The 21,036-nt window shown below is 38.7% G+C and overlaps 2 protein-coding genes across 3 annotated transcripts in view; one reads left to right on the forward strand and one right to left on the reverse strand.

Moving 5' to 3' along the window:
* IQCG (IQ motif containing G) overlaps nucleotides 1-13,622 on the reverse strand; it is a 38,658-nt gene extending 25,036 nt beyond the window's left edge. Inside the window, exons 1-5 of the mRNA XM_028492856.2 lie at nucleotides 12,978-13,622; nucleotides 11,739-12,006; nucleotides 6,974-7,197; nucleotides 4,939-5,067; nucleotides 2,809-2,890 (exon numbers count right to left, since the gene is read on the reverse strand). Coding sequence (XP_028348657.1) covers nucleotides 2,809-2,890; nucleotides 4,939-5,067; nucleotides 6,974-7,197; nucleotides 11,739-12,006; nucleotides 12,978-12,985 — 711 coding nt within the window. The 5' untranslated portion in view covers nucleotides 12,986-13,622. The remainder of the gene's footprint in view (nucleotides 1-2,808; nucleotides 2,891-4,938; nucleotides 5,068-6,973; nucleotides 7,198-11,738; nucleotides 12,007-12,977) is intronic.
* Nucleotides 13,623-15,763: 2,141 nt separating this feature from the next.
* On the forward strand, nucleotides 15,764-20,193 carry RPL35A (ribosomal protein L35a). 2 transcript variants are annotated; one of them, XM_007122500.3, is made up of 5 exons: nucleotides 15,764-15,802; nucleotides 16,434-16,478; nucleotides 16,688-16,840; nucleotides 18,948-19,092; nucleotides 20,113-20,193. In XM_007122500.3, the coding sequence occupies exons 2-5, from the start codon at nucleotides 16,468-16,470 to the stop codon at nucleotides 20,134-20,136; spliced, it is 333 nt and encodes a 110-aa protein (XP_007122562.2). In that variant the 5' UTR covers nucleotides 15,764-15,802; nucleotides 16,434-16,467; the 3' UTR covers nucleotides 20,137-20,193. The 2 variants fall into 2 exon arrangements, with proteins under 2 accessions (XP_007122562.2, XP_007122561.2); XM_007122499.4 differs by lacking the exon at nucleotides 15,764-15,802 and adding an exon at nucleotides 15,820-16,002.
* Nucleotides 20,194-21,036: the final 843 nt, after the last annotated feature.

A 21,036-nucleotide genomic window follows, 5' to 3' on the forward strand; every position in this document is an offset into this window, starting at 1 on the left:
AGCCATGGCCACTGAGCCTGCGCGTCCGGAGCCTGTGCTCCGCAACGGGAGAGGCCACAACAGTGAGAGGCCCGCGTACCACAAGAAAAAAAAAAAAAATAGTGTCTTGACTATTTTTGGTCCTTGGCATTTCAATATAAATTTTAGAATCAGTTTGTCAAGTCTCACAAAAATGAGTAAATAAATAAATTAAATTAAATCCAATCAAGATTCTGATTGGGATTGAATTCAATGTATCAATCAATTTTGGAAGAATCCAGATCTTTTTAATATGGAGTCTTCCAATCCATAAACATAGTATATCCCTCCAATTATTTAAATATTATTTAATTTTTCAGTACTGTTTTATAGTTTTCTGCAAAGAAGTCCTGCACGTTTTGTTGTTGCCACTGGATTCACTGCTAGATATTTGATATTTTTGATGATATTGTAAATATATATATTTCAATTTCTTTTTCTAAGTCTGCTGCTGATATATGGAAAAGATACATTAATTTTTATATATTGACCTTGGGTCTCTCTTTTTTCCCCTTTAGTTTCATGAAAACTCTGCTCCACTGTTATCTGGCTTCGTGTGCCAATGTTCAGAAGTCTAACAGCAACCTGATGTTTTTCCTTTGTGACTTTGTTGTTTTGCCTGGGGATGCAGTAGGAAGCTTCATAAGGCAATTGCTCCCTCACATTCCAGTGGTCTCCACACATACTTTCACACACTCAAACCTGCCATCCTAATTACTGTCATCATTTTCTGACCCACAGGTCTCTAATATCTATGTACTTCCTAACTGTCTTCTTGTTTTCCAACCTTGACTTGACCACTGGTTTTTTACTAACTCTAGGGATTTAACTTGATTTCATCTTGATAGCTGCTTTTTATTCAAGGTTTGCCTTGCATCTTCTAGTTCTGGTTTATCTACTCCTTTGCTGATGATCAAAATATCTGAGTGATATTCTACTTTAGTTTTACTGTGTCTGAATGTAACAGCTGAGACTGTAATCCAAGAAGGTAAGTTTCACAACCTAGTATTACCTGTTGTCTGGAAAATTATACTGTCAACAATATATTTTTTTAAGTCTTTATTGAATTTGTTACAATATGGCTTCTATTTCATGTTTTTTTGGTTTTTTTGGCTGCAAGGCATGTGGGATCCTAGCTCCGCGACCGGGAATCAAACCCGCACCCCCTGCATTCACAGGCTTAGTCTTAACCACTGGACCACCAAGGAAGTCCCCAACAATATAATTTAAAGTGTTTAAAGAAAGAGAAAAACAGTGGCTTGATAGTAGCATAGGGGAGTTGATTGGCAGAGTGCCAAAGCTGAGGTCTCTTTTGATACTATTTGGTTTGGAGCCTTAAAAGGACATTGATACAAATATCTTCTTTTTTAATAGTCAAGAAATAAAAGAGGAAGTTTTAAATAATGGTAGAGTTTTTGAGGGAAAAAAGGCTAAGAAACCTCTGAAAAAGTCTATTCATTAGAGAGAAAATCTAAATGCACACCAGTTTTAATGAAGCCTTTGCACGGGAGGGTGGCACAGAAATGGTTTTCAGGGGACTTCCCCGGTGGTCCAGTGGTAAAGAATCCACCTTCCAAAGCAGAGGACGCGGGTTCGATCCCTGGTCGGGGAACTAAGATGTCACATGCCGCAGGGCAACTAAGCCCATGCGCCACAACTACTGAGCCTGCGCGCCACAACTAGAGAGCCCACGTGCTACAAACTACAGAGCCCACGCACTCTGGAGCCCTCACCCCACAACTAGAAAGAGAAAACCCACATACCACAACTAGAGAGAAGCCCATGGACTGCAACAAAGACCCCTCGTGCTGCAACTAAGACCCGATGCAGCCAAAAATAAATAAATAAATAAATAAATAAATAAATAAATATTAAAAAAGAAATGGCTTTCTAAAAATGTAGGCTATAAACAGAGGGTTAATAGGGTTAAATGAAGTGAAAATCAATACCAAAGGTAGTTCAAAATTGATAATATAAAATGAGAGATAATAGAGCAAATAAACGATTTGTTCAGAAGACCTAAAGATAGTATCTCAGAAGAAAGGCTAGTGACCTTTTTTAGACAATTCTTCCAAATATATTTTTCAAATATTATTCTAACTTCTATGTAGGGAATGATGAAGATTCCCTGATCGGAAGCATAAACTTGTCCAATTAGCTAGGCAGTGAAAAGCTGATATTAGGCCATACTTTGTAACTTTCTAAACTAATAGTGTTAGTCACCCTAATGGTACTAATTTCTAACTGCCTAGATTGTAGCCCAAACATTGTTTTGCCAAGTCACTTGCTTGAAACTCAGGATGCATTTTCTTATAGAGGTAGATTAGACATAAGGTTAGGCCCTAATGACCACAGAAGCTCAATAAATCCACTCTGTACTTGAAATATAATGCAAATGACATTATTAACCCTAACCATCAGGTGTAAGGAGGTATGTAATGTGCTTAATGTCCTACCTAGGACAATAGTCTCCCATCTGGGATCTTGGCATACAAGAGACTGCCTGAGACACGGTCTCCTGGAGGGAAGGAGTGGGTGATGTGGTTGGATCGGCTGGGAGGGGTAAGAACAGGCTTAGAGCTCCAGAGGGTTAGGCTCCCAGAGGTCGATTCTGGACATAATTGTACATTCCAGGCCAAATATCTAATTACTCTCTTTATATTTTTAATAGTTTAGGCACCCCAGGAGAAACAACAATTTCTTATACATAACTTCTTTTTTTTTTTTTGCTTGAGAAAGATGACTTCTATTTAGCTCAGTAACTTTTGGTGTTGCCCAGGTAATTCTTACCTGTACTTCAGCTTGCCTTTCTCTTTTGACATTAAGTAGCTGTTTTTGAAGAGATTTTATCTTTTTTCTTCCATTTTTCTCCCTAGGAGAAATAAGAATAATTTGTGTTTAGAGTAGTGCTTCTCAAACTTTAGTGTGCACAGGTTTCACCTAGAAGCTAAGAAAGAGATTCCTGGGGTCTACCCCAGAGATTCGCATTCATTTGGTCTGGGTTGGGGGCCCTGGAATTTGTATCTCTACCAAGTTCCCAGGTGATGCTAATGGTGCTGGTCCATGGAGCAAACTTTCAGTAACACTTTAAAAAAGACTGTGTTATATCTAAAATAGCTGCTGCTGAGAAAAAGCTAAGAACAAGACGAACAGGAAGAGGAAAAAGAAGACTCCTTTCTATTCTGAGCACTTCTCAATAACCTTATGTGGTAGTCTTTATCATTACCCCTATTTTACAGATGAGGAAAATGCATGTAGAATGCTGAGGTAACTTGCTGTGGAGGACATGAGAATGTGCCTCACAGACCTCCAAGTACAGGCAATGTAAGCAAGTAAGGGTCCCAGCTCTAGGCTCTGAACTCCTTCACTGTGTGTGCTCTGAGGCCACACTTCCCACTGACTTCTCCCAGCCAAGTTTTGAGTGTGGCAGGGATAAGACCATCCCACCATCCCTTCCTGGGAGACCCAGGACTTTTCTGATGCTTGACTTTGGCTCAAGGGCTCCCTGATGACCTTGCCAAACCATCCTTAGACTGCAGGGCAGTCTCTTCCACTCAACCTTGTCTCCTTCACTTAGGGTGAGTCCAGCATGGAATCAAAGGCTCCTTCCTCATTTTCTCTCACATAGGTGTTTCCCTGATAAAATCTTTACATTAATAATCTCATCTTGGCATCTATCTCTCAGAAGACACAGACTAACACACTTGCCATGTTCACACAAATAGTAAATGGCAGAGCAGAATTCAAACTCAGTACTGTCTGAATGAGAATTTAACTATTTTATGTTGTTTCTGTTTGCTCTCAGAAACAGAATTCTGCTTATCTCCAGCAATCCCATTATTTAGGTTTAAAATAAAATAACAGAACAATACAAGAAAAAACAAAACAAAACAATACCTATCTTAGCTTGGGCTGCTATAACAAAAATATCATAGATTGGGTGGCTTACAAACAAAGAAATTGATTTCTCACAGTTCTGGAGGCTATTAAGTCCAAGATCCAGGTGCTATCAGATTCAGTGTCTGGTGAGAACCAGCTACCTGGTTCACAAATGGCCATTTTCATTTGTGAGAGGGACCTCTGCTCGGTCTCTTTTATAAGGGCACTAATCCCATTGATGAAGTCTCCACCCTCACAACCTAATCACCTACCAAAGGTCCCACCTCCTAATACCATCACATTAGAGGTCAGGATTTCCAAAAACTAAGGTGGGGGGGCAAGAACATTCAGTCTATAGCAACAACAACAACAAAAACACTTATTGCTAAATTGCAGCTAGAGAAATACTGCTACTCAGGAATTTTTAGAAAGCATGAACTTGCGCTTCTCTGGTTGCGCAATGGTTAAGAATCCGCCTGCCAATGCAGAGGACGTGGGTTTGATCTCTGGTCCAGGATGATCCCACATGTCGCGGAGCAACTAAGCCTGTGTGCCACAACTACTGAGCCTGCGTTCTAGAGCCCATGCTCTGCAACAAGAGAAGCCACCGCAATGAGAAGCCCGCACACTGCAATGAAGAGTAGCTCCTGCTCAACGCAACTAGAGAAAGCCCGCGAGCAGCAATGAAGACCCAACGCAGTCAAAAATAAATAACTAAAATAAATAAATTTATAAAAAAAGAAAGAAAGCATGAACTTAACTAGAATCTTGAGATTGTCATTGCCAAAACAAACCATAGATTATGCACTACCCATTTATAGTACATATATTGTACTTTATATATTGTAGACACAGATAACTGAAGCCCAGAAATTGAGTTATTGTCCCAGCAGAACTAGGAATAAAACCCAAATTTCTGACTTCTAGTTATCTTCATTCAAAAGCAAAAATTTGATTTGCTTTAGAAATCTAAGACTTCCAGTGAGAATTTTCTAGAACTTTAAAATGCAGCAAAGCAAATAAAACTACAATTACTCTGACCTGGCAATTATATTATAGAAATGCATTTTGTTTTCCCTCTCTTTGCCCAAAGCTTTCAGGAGATTGGTGAAAGTGCCTGAATCTTGCAACTCCTGCATGGTTTCTGTAATTACATCACTGAAAAATTGCCTGTAAGGAGAAACAAAAAAGATGAATCAATAAGATATATTTCCCTACATTCCCAAAGGGCTACAGAAATCACACAAGTTAAGACCCAGAAGGAACATCATAACTAAGTTGGAATTATTCTTGGAATGCAAAAATAGTTTAGTATTAGAAAATCTATTAATGGAATTCATCACATTAATAAAGACAAAAGGAGAAAAAAGCCATATGATCATCACATCATTTAAAAACAAACAACAGGGACTTCCCTGGTGGCGCAGTGGTTAAGAATCCGCCTGCCAATGCAGGGGACACGGGTTCCAGCCCTGGTCCAGGAAGATTCCACACGCTGCAGAGCAACTAAGCCCGTGCACCACAACTACTGAGCCTGTGCTCTAGAGCCCGCGAGCCACAACTACTGAGTCCACGTGCCACAGCTACTGAAGCCTGCGTACCTAGAGCCTGTGCTCCACAAGAAGAGAAGCCACCGCAATGAGAAGCCCACGCACTGCAACGAAGAGTAGCCCCTGCTCACCACAACTAGAGAAAGATGGTGTGCAGCAAAAAAGACCCAACACAGCCAAAAATAAATAAATATTTAAAATTTTTTAAAAATTAAAAAAAATAAAAACAAACAACAAAAACTCTTAGCAAACTAGAAATAAAAGAGAAATTCCCTAACCTGAAAAAGTTTACATACCAAGGACTAACAGACCTGGAATGTACAGCATGATACTGTGTATACAACATTTAAGAACATGTAAAACTATATGTATTGTTTAAATAAAACACCTATATACCTAATAAAAGTATCACAATATGCAAGAGTATAATAAGCAACAAATTCAGAAGAAATATTTGGGGGAAGGGTGAGGGAACTAGAATCAGAGGCTTCAGTTGTATCCTAATTATTTTATTTAAAAAAACACTCTAAAGCAATCATGTAAAATGTCAAGATTTGGTGGTTACATGCATAAGGATTCATTATTTTGTTCTTTATAATTTTTTGCATTTTTGATATGTTTCATAATTTTGAAAAAGTTAAATCATTTAAAAAATTTTTTGTTTAAAGAGCTAATACAACACATTTTACAGATGAGTAAACCCAGGCTCAGGAAGGTTAAATGCCTTGCCCAAGGTCACATAACTAGTTTGAAAAAGAACTAGAACTATTTAATCCAGATTCCTAACTCCTAGTCCATTGCTTTTTATAGTATTCTCCTAGGTAGAGAATTTTAAAAACTGCTATTTAATGTTTTGATCTAGAATCAGTAAGAACTACACTTACTGTTTTACATAATAATTTATTATCAATAGTTCACACAAAAAGATTCAATAACTATATTAAGAAAATAAATACAATAGAGTCAAGAAATCAATTTAAAAATATGATCCAACACACTGAGAATGAAAAGACATTAACTAGCAGCTTATAAACAGGACACTGTCTGTCATGTATGCAAATCTGGACCAGACTGTTTTTAGCAAGAGACAATACCCTTCTGGTGAGGGCCTAAAGCAGGGGTCAGCAAGTTTTTCTGTAAGGGGACAAATAGTAAATATTTTTGGTTTTGCAGGACATAAACTCTCTGTTGAAACCACTCAACTCTGCTGTTATGCCATGAAAGCAGCCATAGATGATACGTAAACAAATGGGTAATGCTGTGTTCCAATAAAACTTATTTTCAAAAATAGACTACAGGCTGGATTTGGCTAATGGCTCTGGGTAATTGCTACAAACCCTTATTTACCAAAAATTCTTACCGTAAGGGTATACCCTCTTTTAACTTAACAGGCTTCTTTGTCAGCAAGCCAGTTGACAACAAAAAACTGAATAATGAGACAATGGAAATTGAGACTGCCCCCTGACCCACTCTTCAGCCATCTAGAAATACATTATCACATTTCCAAATATGCTCTTGTTCCTTACCTATCAATCTGAATTTTCTTCAGTGTCTCTGTATTCATTATGGTCTGCCTTGTAGGTTTTTTGAAGATAAGATCTTGCACTTTGTTTAATTGGCCTCCTTGTCTGATTTCTGGCAACTTGAGCTCTTCTTTATGTACGAATGGACCGGATATTTTTGAGGGTTTTAAGACCAGTGAAAGTTTTTCTAAGCTTTTTCCTTCTGAATGAATTTCTTTGTTATTCTTCTAAAAGCAATAAATGATGTTCCACGTTAAGATAGATTTTTAAAACATAAAGAAACAATGCTATATGAGGGCCTCTGCCTACATTTTGAACCTCTTATAATACTACTACCAGAAAATTACCCTTTTCTTCAGCCACATCAAACTACATGCTCTGCTGTTTTGTGTCTTCCTGACTTTATACAACGTTCCCACTCTCTGTCATTCCCCAACCTGGTAAACTTTATGACCAAAGGTAAAGTTCTCTGTGAAACATCTCTATTAGCAGACATTTACCATTTGTAATTATTTGTATAAATATCTCCATTAGATTGTAAATTCTATGAGGGAAGGGACAGTGTCTTAGAGATCTTGGTGCACCTCAAATTCTTTTTGGAAAAAGATTGGATATTAAATAAATGTGGCTATCGTTATAATCCCATTGTTTAGAAGAATGTCTAGGGTACAGTAAAGACTCAAATGTTCACTGAACACATGAATTTTAAATACAGTTGTCCCTTGGTATCGGTGGAGGACTAGTTCCAGGATCCACCCCCAACCCCTCAAGGAAACCAAAATCCACAGATGCTGATGGCCCTTATATAAAATGGCATAGTATTTGTTTATAACCTATGCACATCCTCTCATGTACTTTAAATCATCTCTAGGTTACTTATAATAACTAATACAATGTAAATACTATGTAAATAGCTGCCAGCACACAGCAAATTCAAGTTTTGCTTTTTGGAACTTTCTGGAATGTTTTTCTGAATATTTTCGATCCATGGTTGCTTGAATCCGCAGATGTGGAAACCCGCGGATATGGAGGGCCCACTGTATAAAGAATGAAAGGAGAATCATACCAAAGAGTAGGAGTTGATAGTATATTTAGTGGTGTGATATAGATTTTGAAGTTCATGTGGGGAATTTTCAAACCCAAACTTGAATACTAAGGGGTAAGCATTACCATAGGAACAGGATATGTCTTTCAATTGATGATTCCTATTTAATCTGTGACTAAAATCTTGAGCCAATGGAAAGCCATATAACACAGCAATTATGCTGTGCATATGGACTCTGAAACCAGACTTCCTTGTTTAAATCCTGGCCCTATCTGTTACTTTAAACAGATAAACCACATTGACTTTAGGCAACTATTTAACATCTCTATGCCTCCATCTTCCCATTGATAAAATAGGGATAATAATAGTACTTGCCCTCCAGTAGTTATTATGAGGATGGAAGGAAGGAAGGAAGGAAGGGAGGGAGGGAGGGAGGGAGGGAAATAAGAGAGAGAGGGAGAAAGAAAGAAAGAAAGAAAGGAAGGAAGGAAGAAAGAAAGTATTTAGAACAGTACACAGAACTATGCAAGTTCAGCATTTGATTTGATTACTTAAATTCTTGCGCTGATCCTATGCACAGAAGAGTTTCATATGCATATTGATACAGAAAAGCCTAGGTCTTCCTTAGCTAAACTTCAATTAGACCAGAAATGTTAAAAAAAAAAAAAAAACTATCCATAAAAGTTAATAAACACAGACTCAACAGCATTTTTCCTATATCAACCATAAGCAAAGATTCAGATCTGAGGAAACCATTTGTAGGCAAGTACAAAACAAAATGCTGCCTTAAATAAGAATTAAATTTTAAAATACTCCTTTAAATTAAAATTTATATGATTGACTATAAAGAGAACAGATGCCATAGAATTTCAACAGTCAAACTGAAACTTATCTGTACATAAGGAAAACGTTAAGTACGTGGATGGTTATTACTCTAGATTTTGTCTAGGGAGGGAATGGGAAATGTAAGGCCTGGAAAGTTTGTTTTTTCTGATCACTCTAACCATTGTTCCTCTACCTTTGTGCTTGGGCATCTGGAAAAGGAAGCAAACGTGTTAAAAAGCTTGATGTACTGATTACCAGAAATAAATATGAATTTTCAGAAGAGAACTTAAAGGAACTAGCTAAATATTCTGGTCCATTCACTTCCTTGTACAGTAGGGTATTAGATCCTAAGGGAAAAGATAAGAAAAACAGGATTCCGGGCAAGGGCTCTCTTTCCAAACTTTGGACCAATTACTCCCACTTCTGGTAGAACTTGGTACATCAGTATATTTTTCATCATTCCATTCCATGATTCTAATGAATGAAAAACTCTTTGGAAATACCTTTAGCTATAAAAATGGTTGTGAAAGAGGGATAATGCTAACTAAATTTTCATCCCAGGGTTGTTATTGTAAGGCTCATCAATGTGAAGCTTTTGGAGAAAGAAAGCATTCACATTCATACTAAGATTTTTAATTATATATCCTATGCCCTACAGGGCAATGGTACTGTAAAAATTTATGAGTTAGAACAACTATAGTACTATAAAGTAAAAAAACAAAAAATTATTTTAAGGGTCACAATTTTTAAAAGTTATAGAACTAACATATTGAGAAAGGGGCTTTTAAGCTGCTATTAATCAAAATAAGAGTACAAACCTTTACTCTTTATACTTCTATAAAATCATAAGCAGGGCCTCTGTTAAGTCAGAAAATGTTGTGGGTGAAGATCATAAACCAGAATAAAACTGCAAAAGTTTTGTTCTTTTATTTACTGGAGCGGTGACCACTACTGAATGTTGTTTATAAATTTGGGTTTTTCCTTCTCTCTTGAGTTTCTATGATGGAAAATTACCCTTTTTTAAAGCCTGACAGTAAATATCATTGATAAAACTTTATCTTGTTAACTGAATATCTTCCCTCTTTATTTTTGATTCTTACTAAAGGAGACAATAGAAAGGAAACACTAGTCTCTTTTGTACTATTTGTTAACTAGCTTAATTTAAGAATTAGACTCATTTTAAAAGCATTGAAAGGCTTAGTTCTTGGGTTTCCAATATCTTTGCTTTTCATAAGTTAATAAGGAAACTAATTCCTATAATACCCATTAATGTTTTAAAAGTACCTCAAAACTCATAGAATGTTAGTATTAGAAGGGATCATTTAGTTAAAACTCCACCAAACTACTGAAGCCCACGTGCCTAGAGCCTGTGCTCCACAACAAGAGAAGCCACCACAATGAGAAGCCCGTGCACCGCAACAAAAAATAGCCCCTGCTTGCTGCTTGCTGCTGGCTGCAACTAGAGAAAGCCCGTGCACAGCAACGAAGATCCAACACAGCAAAAAAAAAATAAATTTTTAAAAGAAAGTCTATCACAATTTACAAATGAGAAAACAAAGACCAAGAAAGCGAAATGAATTGCCCATAGCACACAACTAAACCATAAAGGTCCCCAACTCCAAATCCAGTGTTCTATTAAAATTTTGTATAAACTTTTAAAACTTTAATAAAAGCTGTATAAATCCAGGTTATACATATATTAATAATAATAACTTTAAAATCATAAGGGCCGGGCTTCCCTGGTGGCACAGTGGTTAAGAATCCGCCGGCCAATGCAGGGGACACAGGTTTGAGCCCTGGTCCGGGAAGATCCCACATGCCACGGAGCAGCTAAGCCCGTGCACCACAACTGCTGAGCCTGCGCTCTAGAGCCCGCAAGCCACAACTACTGAGCCCGCATGCCACAACTACTGAAGCACGCACGCCTGGAGCCCATGCTCCTCAACAAGAGAAGCCACCACAATGAAAAGCCCACGCACTACAACGAAGAGTAGCCACTGCTCATTGCAACTAGAGAAAGCCTGCACGCAGCAACAAAGACCCAATACAGCCAAAAATAAATAAAAATAAAATCAATTTAAAATCGTAAGGGGCAATTAAAGGGAAATTTAATTTTCTAGTCACAATACATATGGACTTCTTTTCTGTTAGACATGAAAATCAATTTACCCTCTCATTTTTATAGCAATTTTCATTTATCATAGAATCAGAAATAAGAATATATTCTGTACAAATTATATAATGTAATTTTGTTAAACGTAATAAATATGTATTTGTATTTGTAAATTGTTTCTATTTTATATCTACAACCCAAGTTATTAAAACTTATAAGAGCTTAAGAATTCATAAAGATTTTGCTCACTACCAAGCTGAGTTTTTGATAACTCAGTGGTTCTTGGAGGAGGAGTCCATAACATCATTGAAAATGTAATTGCTGACACAATGATGTGGCTGGATATTTAAAAAGGCAGATTGCAAGATATTTAGCAATAACAAAGTCATTTTAGATGAAAGCAATGTTGACAAGGTCCAGTTGAATTTCCTCCCCCTAGTGTTCAGTTAGCTTTTAGCAGCTGAGAAATACAAGATAGGTAAGACAACACAATTACTTGTTCCATATCCTCAGTATATATATTGTATTTATACTGATTTCTCTATAGGCCTTTTAGAATAATGCCAATATATTGGAAGAAAAGGATATTCTGATTGGTAATGTACCTTGAGCTATGTCTATTTCACTCCGTTAATTGAGAGTACATATCTCAGATAATTATTGTAGCCCTTTATCTGATATGAAGGTGCTATTTCCCAAGTTAAATTGAATGGCATAGGTACTGACAATGATAGAGAAATAAAAAGAAAAGAAAGCAAAAATTAAGTAATGCTGAATGTATATACCACACTGATACTTTTTCTTTTTTCATACTGAACTGGCATGATATAGTTTAGAATAGAGAGCTGGTCTGTGGTGTCCTCCAGAACTGCAGAGATCCTCAGTACATCTAGAAAGCAGAGTGGCTCCATGACTTCTGGGATGATTTCTACGGCTGTTTCTTTGGCTGTTTCTTCATTTTCTTCTACAGCAGTAGGTGGTTCACCTGTCACTGACACTGTCACCGCAGAATGCCAAATTTTTGGAGGAAGATTTGAGGCTTCCAGCTGACCTCTAAAGAATGAAGGAAAAAATAAGTCAGCCACCAAATGTTTAAAAATTACTTAAACTCAGAAGCAGAGGCAGCATGTAGATTGGCTCCTACAAAGTCCATTTTGTCATACAATATAACCAAGATAATGAACAAAAGTAGTTTGCAGATGATTCTGCTAAATACCTCCCAGTAACATTCTGACCTCCCAAAGAAAAGCAACTTACTGTTTAATAAAGATATGTAGCTTGGGCTATTTGGCTATGCTTAGCCAATTTGAACTTGGGCTAAAATAAACTTTTTTCTAGCAACATCTTTAGATGCCAACCCAAACTGTCTCATGGTTAGTGAAAAACAGTATGTAGTAGCCAGTCTCCAAGGTAGACCATATGATTCTCACCTTCTTGTACTCTTGCCCTTTGGTAGTCTTCCCCACATTGAATAGGACTAACCTATGTAACCAAAAGAATATTGTGGTTTCCAAGGCTAGGTGATTTTGAGACATTAAAGCTTCTCCATTATTCTCTCATATCTCTCACTCTGTGGGAATCCAGATGCCTTGTCACAAGGACACTTAAGGAGCCCTGTGAAAATGTTCATGAGGGTGAGGAAATAAGACCTCTTGCCAACAGCCAGCATCAACTTGCCAGCTCTGTAAATGAGCCATCTTGGAAGTGGATCCTCTAGCCCCAGTCAACTCTTCAGATGATTGCAGCCCTGGCCAACTTTGACTTATGAGAAATCCCCAAACAGAACCATACAGTTAAGCTGCTCCCAAATTCTTAAACCATCCAACTAAGCTATGCCTAAATTCCTGACCCACAGAAATTGTGAGAAATAATAAATGTTTATATTTTAAGTCACTAAGTTTTGGGGTAATTTGTTACACAGCCATAGGTAAACAATACACAGAAATTTAACATAAGGCATTTCATATATTTTTTTTATATATATATACATAGGAATATATAATAAATTGGAATTTGGAACATACTCTTCCATTCTTCTTGAGTTAGTTTTGTTAACCTCCTTGGTACATTTATAATCTCACAAAAATGCAGTCACCTAAAATGGGAAGAAAACATTGAGATTAGTTTAAGGGAATGTTGAATGACATTTAAGTTATTTCTACACTCTTCCATTAAGAGAAAAAGAATTACAAGCGCTGTGGCTTATCTCCCCTTTTGGCTTAGCAGAGCAGTCCCAGAGATGGAAGAACCACTGCCACCGTGTGGCACAGGTGTATTAAGTAGTCAGCTTAATTATTGGCAGATAAATATAATCTTCGAGTTTCTTAAGGTAAATTAGTGTCCAACATGGCTTTTGTATGTTATTAAATTATATTCTGAGTATTAATTGGTAATCTTTATATAACAGATTTACTTTTCTGTTATTCTGATTACTAAAATATTTAATTTGATGGCTCCATTTCCCTGATCTGCCAGATTAACAGAATTTATTGCACCCAGATGCAACAAATTCTGTTATCCTTCCTCAGTAAGCCAAAGTCCTTTCTGCTTAAATAAGCTTTACAATGAGAACACCCTATGGAGATTTTTGCTCTGTACTGAATGAATAATGAATGGTAAGTTTCCAGTGTGATTTTTGTCCACAGTAAAGTGATCCTGAGGAGGGTGGTTACAAGTATGTCTCATGCAACAAACATCTTATATGCAAAAATTAAAGAATCTTTATGTAAACTGAAAAAAAGATACTCCAAACTAGCCAAATTTTCTGGTTCAAGGGCAGTCTTAGGAGGAAGTAGCATGGTGTTAAGATTTTGTTCTTTTGCTGTGTTGTTGTTTCCTTATTTTTCCATTTTTTAGGCCTGGGGCATAGGTAAGTGTGCCTCACATAGGTAAGATAGGACTATGCTTACGTAGAAACCAGTGCTTTCGTTCTGTTATGGCTTCTCATTCCTCAATACTAGAAACTCAGGAGTCATTTCTGCTTCCTTCTGTCATCCTGACATCAGCATTCCCCCAATTCAAACCACCATGAGGTCCTGTGGGTTTTACCTTCAATTTTCATCTCCCCCAACACCATGCTGAATCTAGCTGTTGTTTCTTGCCTGAACTACTCTAACAGCTTCCAAATTTTTAAAAATTAACTATTTTTGGCTGCATTGGGTCTTTCTCTAGTTGCAGAGAGCAGGGGCTAGTTTTCGTTGCAGCGCGTGGGCTTCTCATTGCAGTGGCTTCTCTTGTTGCAGAGCACGGGCTCTAGGCGCGCGGGCTTCAGTTGTTGTGGTGCGCGGGCTCAGTAGTTGCGGCGCACGGGCTTAGTTGCTCTGCGGCATGTGGGATCTTCCCAGACCAGGGCTCGAACCCGTGTCCCCTGCATTGGCAGGCCGATCTTAACCACTGCGCCACCAGGGAAGCCCCACAGCTTCCAAATTAAAAGTGATCTTTTTGAAATGAAGAACTCATCTTTTAAAATTGAAAATCTCATCATGTCTCTCCTTAGAACCCTTCAATGGTTTCTCACTAACTTGGGAAAAAAAGTAAAATTCTTAACTTGGACCATAGGGCCTGCATGATCTGGACTCCTCTGTTCCTCTCCAGATCCATCTGGCACTGCCCTTTTATTGCTCTCATGGCTCCAGCTTCAATGGGCTTCTTTCTCCTATGGAATCATGCTCCCTTCCAACTCAGGGTCTTTGCATATGCTATTCTTTCAAGTTGAACGACTCTTCCCCTCACCTCTTCACCACTGGTCCATCAGGCACTAGCTTAAATCAGTGGCATATTTCTAGGTATCTGCCATTTGCCCCATCTGGAGCCAATCTGCAGAGAGAAAATTTTTTCTCACATTACCTTCTAATGTGCCATATATTTTACTCGCTCATTGTATTGCTCCCCCTACTAGGATGTAAGCTCCATGAGGGCAGAGATTTCTGTTGTTCTGTTTACTGCAGCCTCCTCCGAGCCAAGAACAAAATTTCGTACATGGTAGTCAGTCATTCAACAAACTGATGACAAAATGAATCCATAGGGCAACACAAATAAATGTACAATAGTTAGGAAATGTAAATCTCTCACGTCCACTAAGCTATCCCATTCTAGTCTACGAATATATACTGAAGACCTATGGCACATGACCACGGTGCTGCTCGCCGCGAGAGTTTGGCAGCTGAACGACTTCTCCTTAAAAGGCAACAAAGCATTTTCAGGACAGTGCTCTTCACCCTCGGAGTCAAAATGAAGATTGGCGGCAAGAACTTAAGTCATTTCTGAAAAGATATAAAGGAGTAGAAGGAGGAAAGGAGTAAGGGGGTGGTGGGAGACAAAACATAAAGAGAAGGAAGAGCTCTCTCCTCCTGCCTTTGTGCTCGCAGTCTTTCTCTTCCAGGCTAGGATCCGAGAGTTTCCGTTCGCCCTACTGCTATGTGGTAAGAAGGAAAGATACCCCCTTGTTGGCGAATCAAATCTGGGGTATTCGAGGCGGGGGTAGTCCTCCAGTCCGGCTTCACTTCTCCCGCTACAGCACCCGACGCCGCCGGAACCAAGCTAAGGTGTTTCTATGGCAACGCACAGCTTTGGAGGCCCTGTTCTCCTTTAGCTGGCCACCATTTTGCCTCCCTTTGTTCCAAAGTATATAGTACATGTTGCAGTTTACAAAAATAAAAGGACTTAGGGAAAGAATTGTACGAGTGCTCTTGAACGTGGTTTATTTCAGTCAGAAGACGATTTCTGAGGCTTATTTTCTTGGCGGTGGCGGAAGATACCTAAATGGGGGGCGGGGCGGAGAGGTGTTTACCCAGGAGGCCACGCTGCGGGGCCTTCTGTTTCTTTTTCAGCCATCTTGGAGCCCGTGGAGGTGTGTGGTCTTCCTGCAGCTGAACTTTGGGGGCAAATAAGTGGGGTCGGCTCGGCTATATGCCGCTCATGAGATGCTGGTGCGGCTCCGAGGCTCTACCAGCTAATGATTTCTATGGATTCCAGCAACAGGGAGGACAGGATGGAGGAGATACGGGACTGATGGTGCTGGTCCCCTGACCTCCGAGAATGGGTGCTCCGGTAACTGGAGTTGCTTGCGGTCCCTAGCGGAGTAAAATATAAAATAGATGCACTGCTGTCTGGCAGCAGTGGCACTTTTAGGCAGGGTTCTTTGTTCATTTACTCCCACCTCAAACCTTGCTCTGCCTGTTTACTATGTCTTTTCTTAGCTTTTATTTCCCATTCAGTGTTTAAAAGTCTTGTTCTCTGCGTGCTTCTCTGGCTCTTTGATCTTTTTTTTTTTCTATGATCGTGGCGTGAACTTTCTGAAGGCTTTCTTTTGGGGTTTCTAGGAGTTGCTTCCTGTAGTGTACTGTCTTGCTACTTTAGGTTTTGTCTTTTTGGAATTGGCTTAGTTATCAGGTATTCTTTGAGTTTGGGGCGCTATTCCAGAGGAGACTAGGTGGGAAACGCGCGTTGCAAGACTTTAAACTGATTATTTTTGTTTTAAGGCCTGCTGGGAACAGGACTTCTAAAACGACAAATATGTCTGGAAGGTATGCGTTTTAAATATCATTGCTTTGTACTTGTAGTTTATTAGGCGTGATCCTACATGTGAGTTTAAAACTGGTGGGGAAAAATTTAGATTTTTGCTCTATAGGTAACTTTTAGGTGGCTGTCATTACAAGCCAAATCATACCTGTGGTTTGTTGAAGTTAAATGAGATCTTTTAACAGCTTATGATTAACAGTATATTTTGTCTTAGGCTGTGGTCCAAGGCCATTTTTGCTGGCTATAAGCGGGGTCTACAGAACCAGAGGGAGCACACAGCTCTCCTGAAAATTGAAGGTGTATATGCTCGAGATGAAACTGAATTCTATCTAGGCAAGAGATGTGCTTACGTGTACAAAGCAAAGAAGTAAGTTGATAGTATTGTGCTTTTTGAGTTTTCACTTGATTGGTCTCATTTGAAGTTAGTTAAGTAAATGGCACTGTTGTGGTTTCTACTTTGGGAGTTCAAGGAAATTCATGGTTAGTGTTGGATATAGGTGTCTTCTGCACTTAGAAAAATTACAGCTATTTGTTTTAAGGAAGGCGTCAGGTCCTTGTATTACGATCTTAAAGTTTTATGGAGCATTTTTCATATCGCTTAATTCATTTTGTTCATTTCTTGAAGTTACAATTTTTATAGATGTTTAAAGATGTTATCTCTCTAGAGCATTGGTTCTTAAACCCATTCCTGATCAATTAAAATCTCTGGGATAGAGGTGTGGGGGTGGGGGTGGAAGAAATGGGTGGACTATTGTGTATTTAAATTGTTTTTAAAAAGATCTTTGGGAACATGTTTTCATCTCCCCCATCCCCCTTTCCTCGTGCAACCAGAGTGATCCTTTAAATTTTTAAATTTTTTTTGCCATGCGTGGTTTGCAGGATCTTAGTTCCCTGACCAGGGATTGAACCCGGGCCCTTGGCAATGAAAGCGTGGAGTCTTAATCACTGGACCACCAGGGATTTCCCAGTCCTTTAAAATTATAAGTCAAATTATCTGTACATTGCTCAAATTCCAACTCTTCCCCGTCTCATTTAGTAAAAGCTAAAGTCATTAAGGAGCTTCTAAGACTATGCATTCAGGGCTCCCCCTGTCCTCTCTTAACCCAGCTAGGATTCATCTCTTGGCATCATCTGCCTTTCCACAAGCCAGGGACACAACCTCAGTTTTTGTGTTTTTTTTTTTTTTTTAAGTTTGAACCACCTAGTTTTATTAGTTAGTGATAAATAAGTAAACAAACAAATAATTAAAATAATAAGAATCATAAAAAGGGAAAACAGAAGAGCATGGATTTTTGTTAGATATATATATTCTAATCCTGAACTACCCCTTACTGGTGAGAGCTCAATCAATTTACATAACTTCTCTAAACTAGGGTTTTCCCCTCTAAAAGTAAAGGATAACAATACCTCCCCAATATAATTGTTGTGCAATTTAAATGGGAGAATCCACGTAATGCACTTAGCTGGTATTTGAAACATAGTAGCTGCTTAATCAGTGCAATATTCTTGTTGCTACTACTGTTCATTTCATTTTTTTTTCCACATTTTTTTAACATCTTTATTGGAGAATAACTGTTTTACAATAGTGTGTTAGTTTCTCCTTTACAACAAAGTGAATCAGTTATACATATACATATGTTCCCATATCTCTTCCCTCTTGCGTCTCCCTCCCTCCCACCCTCCCTATCCCACCCCTCTCGTGGTCACAAAGCACAGAGGTGATCTCCCTGTGCTATGCGGCAGCTTCCCACTAGCTATCTAATTTACATTTGGTAGTGCATATATGTCCCTGCCACTCTCTCACTTCGTCACAGCTTACCCTTCCCCCTCCCCATGTCCTCAAGTCCATGCTCTAGTAGGTCTGTGTTTTATTCCTGTCCTACCACTAATCTCTTCATGACATTTTTTTTTCTTAGATTCCATATATATGTGTTAGCATACGGTATTTGTTTTTCTCCTTCTGACTTACTTCACTCTGTATGACAGACTCCAGGTCTATCCACCTCATTACAAATAACTCAGTTTCATTTCTTTTTATGGCTGAGTAATATTCCATTGTATATATGTGCCACATCTTCTTTATCCATTCATCTGTTGATGGACACTTAGGTTGCTTCCATGTCCTGGCTGTTGTAGATAGAGCTGCAATGAACATTTTGGTACATGACTCTTTTTGAAACAACCTCAGTTTTTAACACAAGCTGTTCCCTTACCTTTGAGTCTGTTTTCCGGTGTTAGCTTCTTAGTAAGGCCTTCCCTGGCTATTTAAAATTACAAACAAGTTCCTCTCTGCCTACACTCAAATTATCCTCACATTTCTTGTCCCCCCCCTTCCCTGCCCCCTCCCCATATTACAGCTATTACCGTTTAAGCTAGGGTTGAGGGCGACTGGTCTAGAAGTCACCTTGATTTTGTACCACACTATACTGGTTGTCTGGGTTCTCATGCCTTTTTTAATCCTCTTTTAAAATCAGCAACACAGTAACTCCTGGTGGAAAACCTAACAAAACCAGAGTAATCTGGGGAAAGATAACTCGTGCTCATGGAAACAGTGGCATGGTTCGTGCCAAATTCCGAAGCAACCTTCCTGCTAAGGCCATTGGACACAGAATCCGTGTGGTAAGTACATCGTTAGCAATGTCGCACCTTTTGAATCAAACTAAGCTCACGGTGTTTGGCTTTGACTACTAAGGACTATTGTGATTATAAAATGTCACCAATAGATCATGCTGTAAAATTAGGGGCTACTGTGTAAATGTATTATGGAACATTTTCTTGGCATTATAAGAAAAGTGAAGGCAAAGGGTTCAAATGGATTGTGCCTAGATTTCAGGTAATCGCTAAAGCTGCCTGGGGGTGCTGGGGAATAGCACAGTTGACCCTTGAACAACGCAGAGGTTAGGGGCACTGTGAGAAACCCACGTATAACGTTACAGTTGGCCTCTGCATTTGTGGATTCAGTCAACTGCGGATTGTGTAGTACGTATTTACTGAAAAATAATCTGTATAAGTGGACCCGCACAGTTCAAACTTGTGTTGTTCGAGGGTCACCTATTTAAATGAACAATTTTCTGGCAAATATATGTATTGGGCTCTGAAGTAATTGCTAGAAAATAAAAATTCAACATACCTTTTCCTGGCATAATTAATATTTCCTATGTCTTCATCATGACAGTCTTATTCAAATAGGTATTAGCCTTATTTTATAGAGGAAAACCAATGCTCATGTCCCAGGACTTCAATTCCAGATTCGGTGATATTTTTAACAGGATAGCTCCTGTTTTCTTCAGTTAGGATCTATTTTTAATAGACATGGCTACATCCTTGGGGTCACGGGGTACTTTTGAACCCTGCTGAGCAGTTCAGATTTCTCATCAGAGGAGGTTTTTACTATCGTTAGAGGAAGCAAAATTAAATGGACTCTCAGGTTCCCAGTACTGGTTCTTAGTCAAAGAATGTTCACCTAGAAGCTGAAGGCTCTAAAAATTTAGTTCCCTTACCACGAGGATATAAGTCATTGGGTGCCTTTCAGAGATGGGTAATGGGACAATGGGAGATTTATTCATGTTGTGGTATTCAATAACTTGTTTGTATATAACATGCACTTAATGACATTATGTTCTTTCCCCCCCCCACCAGATGCTGTACCCTTCAAGGATTTAAACTTACTGAAAAGAAAATAAATAAAAGTGTGGATTTGTTCCCTTGTATTTTTGTTAACACGGCTTAAAAAATTCTTTGCCCTGAATTCAGTTGCTAAGTGCTTAAATGGTGGTGGTTATCGGGCATTTTCAGAGTATACGGGAGCCTAGAGAATATGGCAATTACAGAGATTTAGACAACAGGAGTGTTTTGATGAGGATAGGATGTATCTTAATATAAGACTTAAATGTTGGGGGGAAGGTTACAAGTAAGCTTTAGTTGGGGACGGTGGAAAGGAGTATCTTGGAAGGTTTACAGTGATGGAGTGCTGGAACCTAGCCTTTGAAAAGTTTTTGGACAAGTGGAGATACCCGTAGGAAGGACAGAAGTCAGTTTTTAGCCAGTATTGATATATACCATGAAACTTTTCCAGATTTCCACATCAAATGGATCTATAACTTTTCCCCTTATTTCAGCTATGGTACTGGTAACTGCCTCCCTCATTAAATTGAAAGAAACTGAAAATATCTTGACCTCCTAAAGTACCTTGTAGTAGCATGCAGTTGTTTAATGTAGATTGGTTGGGAAACTTGGGGCTTAAAAATGGTAGTTGGGAGAAATTTGAATGAGGATTATATTGATGGTAGTTGGCAGCTCATTTGGATGAGATATCCTTGGGATTTGTGACTGGACAAAGCATCCAGTATATAACACTTGACTGGGAATAATGTCTAAGTTGAAGGTGTCCCTAAATTGCCACATACCTTAAAAAATCATGGTGGGGAGTGGTCAGGATTCCCTGGACAGAGTTGCTGTCCTTTGCTCCATGTTTTAATAGTAAAGTGCAGGATTGAGACGTTTTGGCATGATACAAAGGTAACTAAGCAGAGCTGCGGAATATTTTAAATCTCAGAATGTGCT

This window comes from Physeter macrocephalus, chromosome 1 (genome assembly GCF_002837175.3).
Source record: "Physeter macrocephalus isolate SW-GA chromosome 1, ASM283717v5, whole genome shotgun sequence".
NCBI lineage: Eukaryota > Metazoa > Chordata > Mammalia > Artiodactyla > Physeteridae > Physeter > Physeter macrocephalus.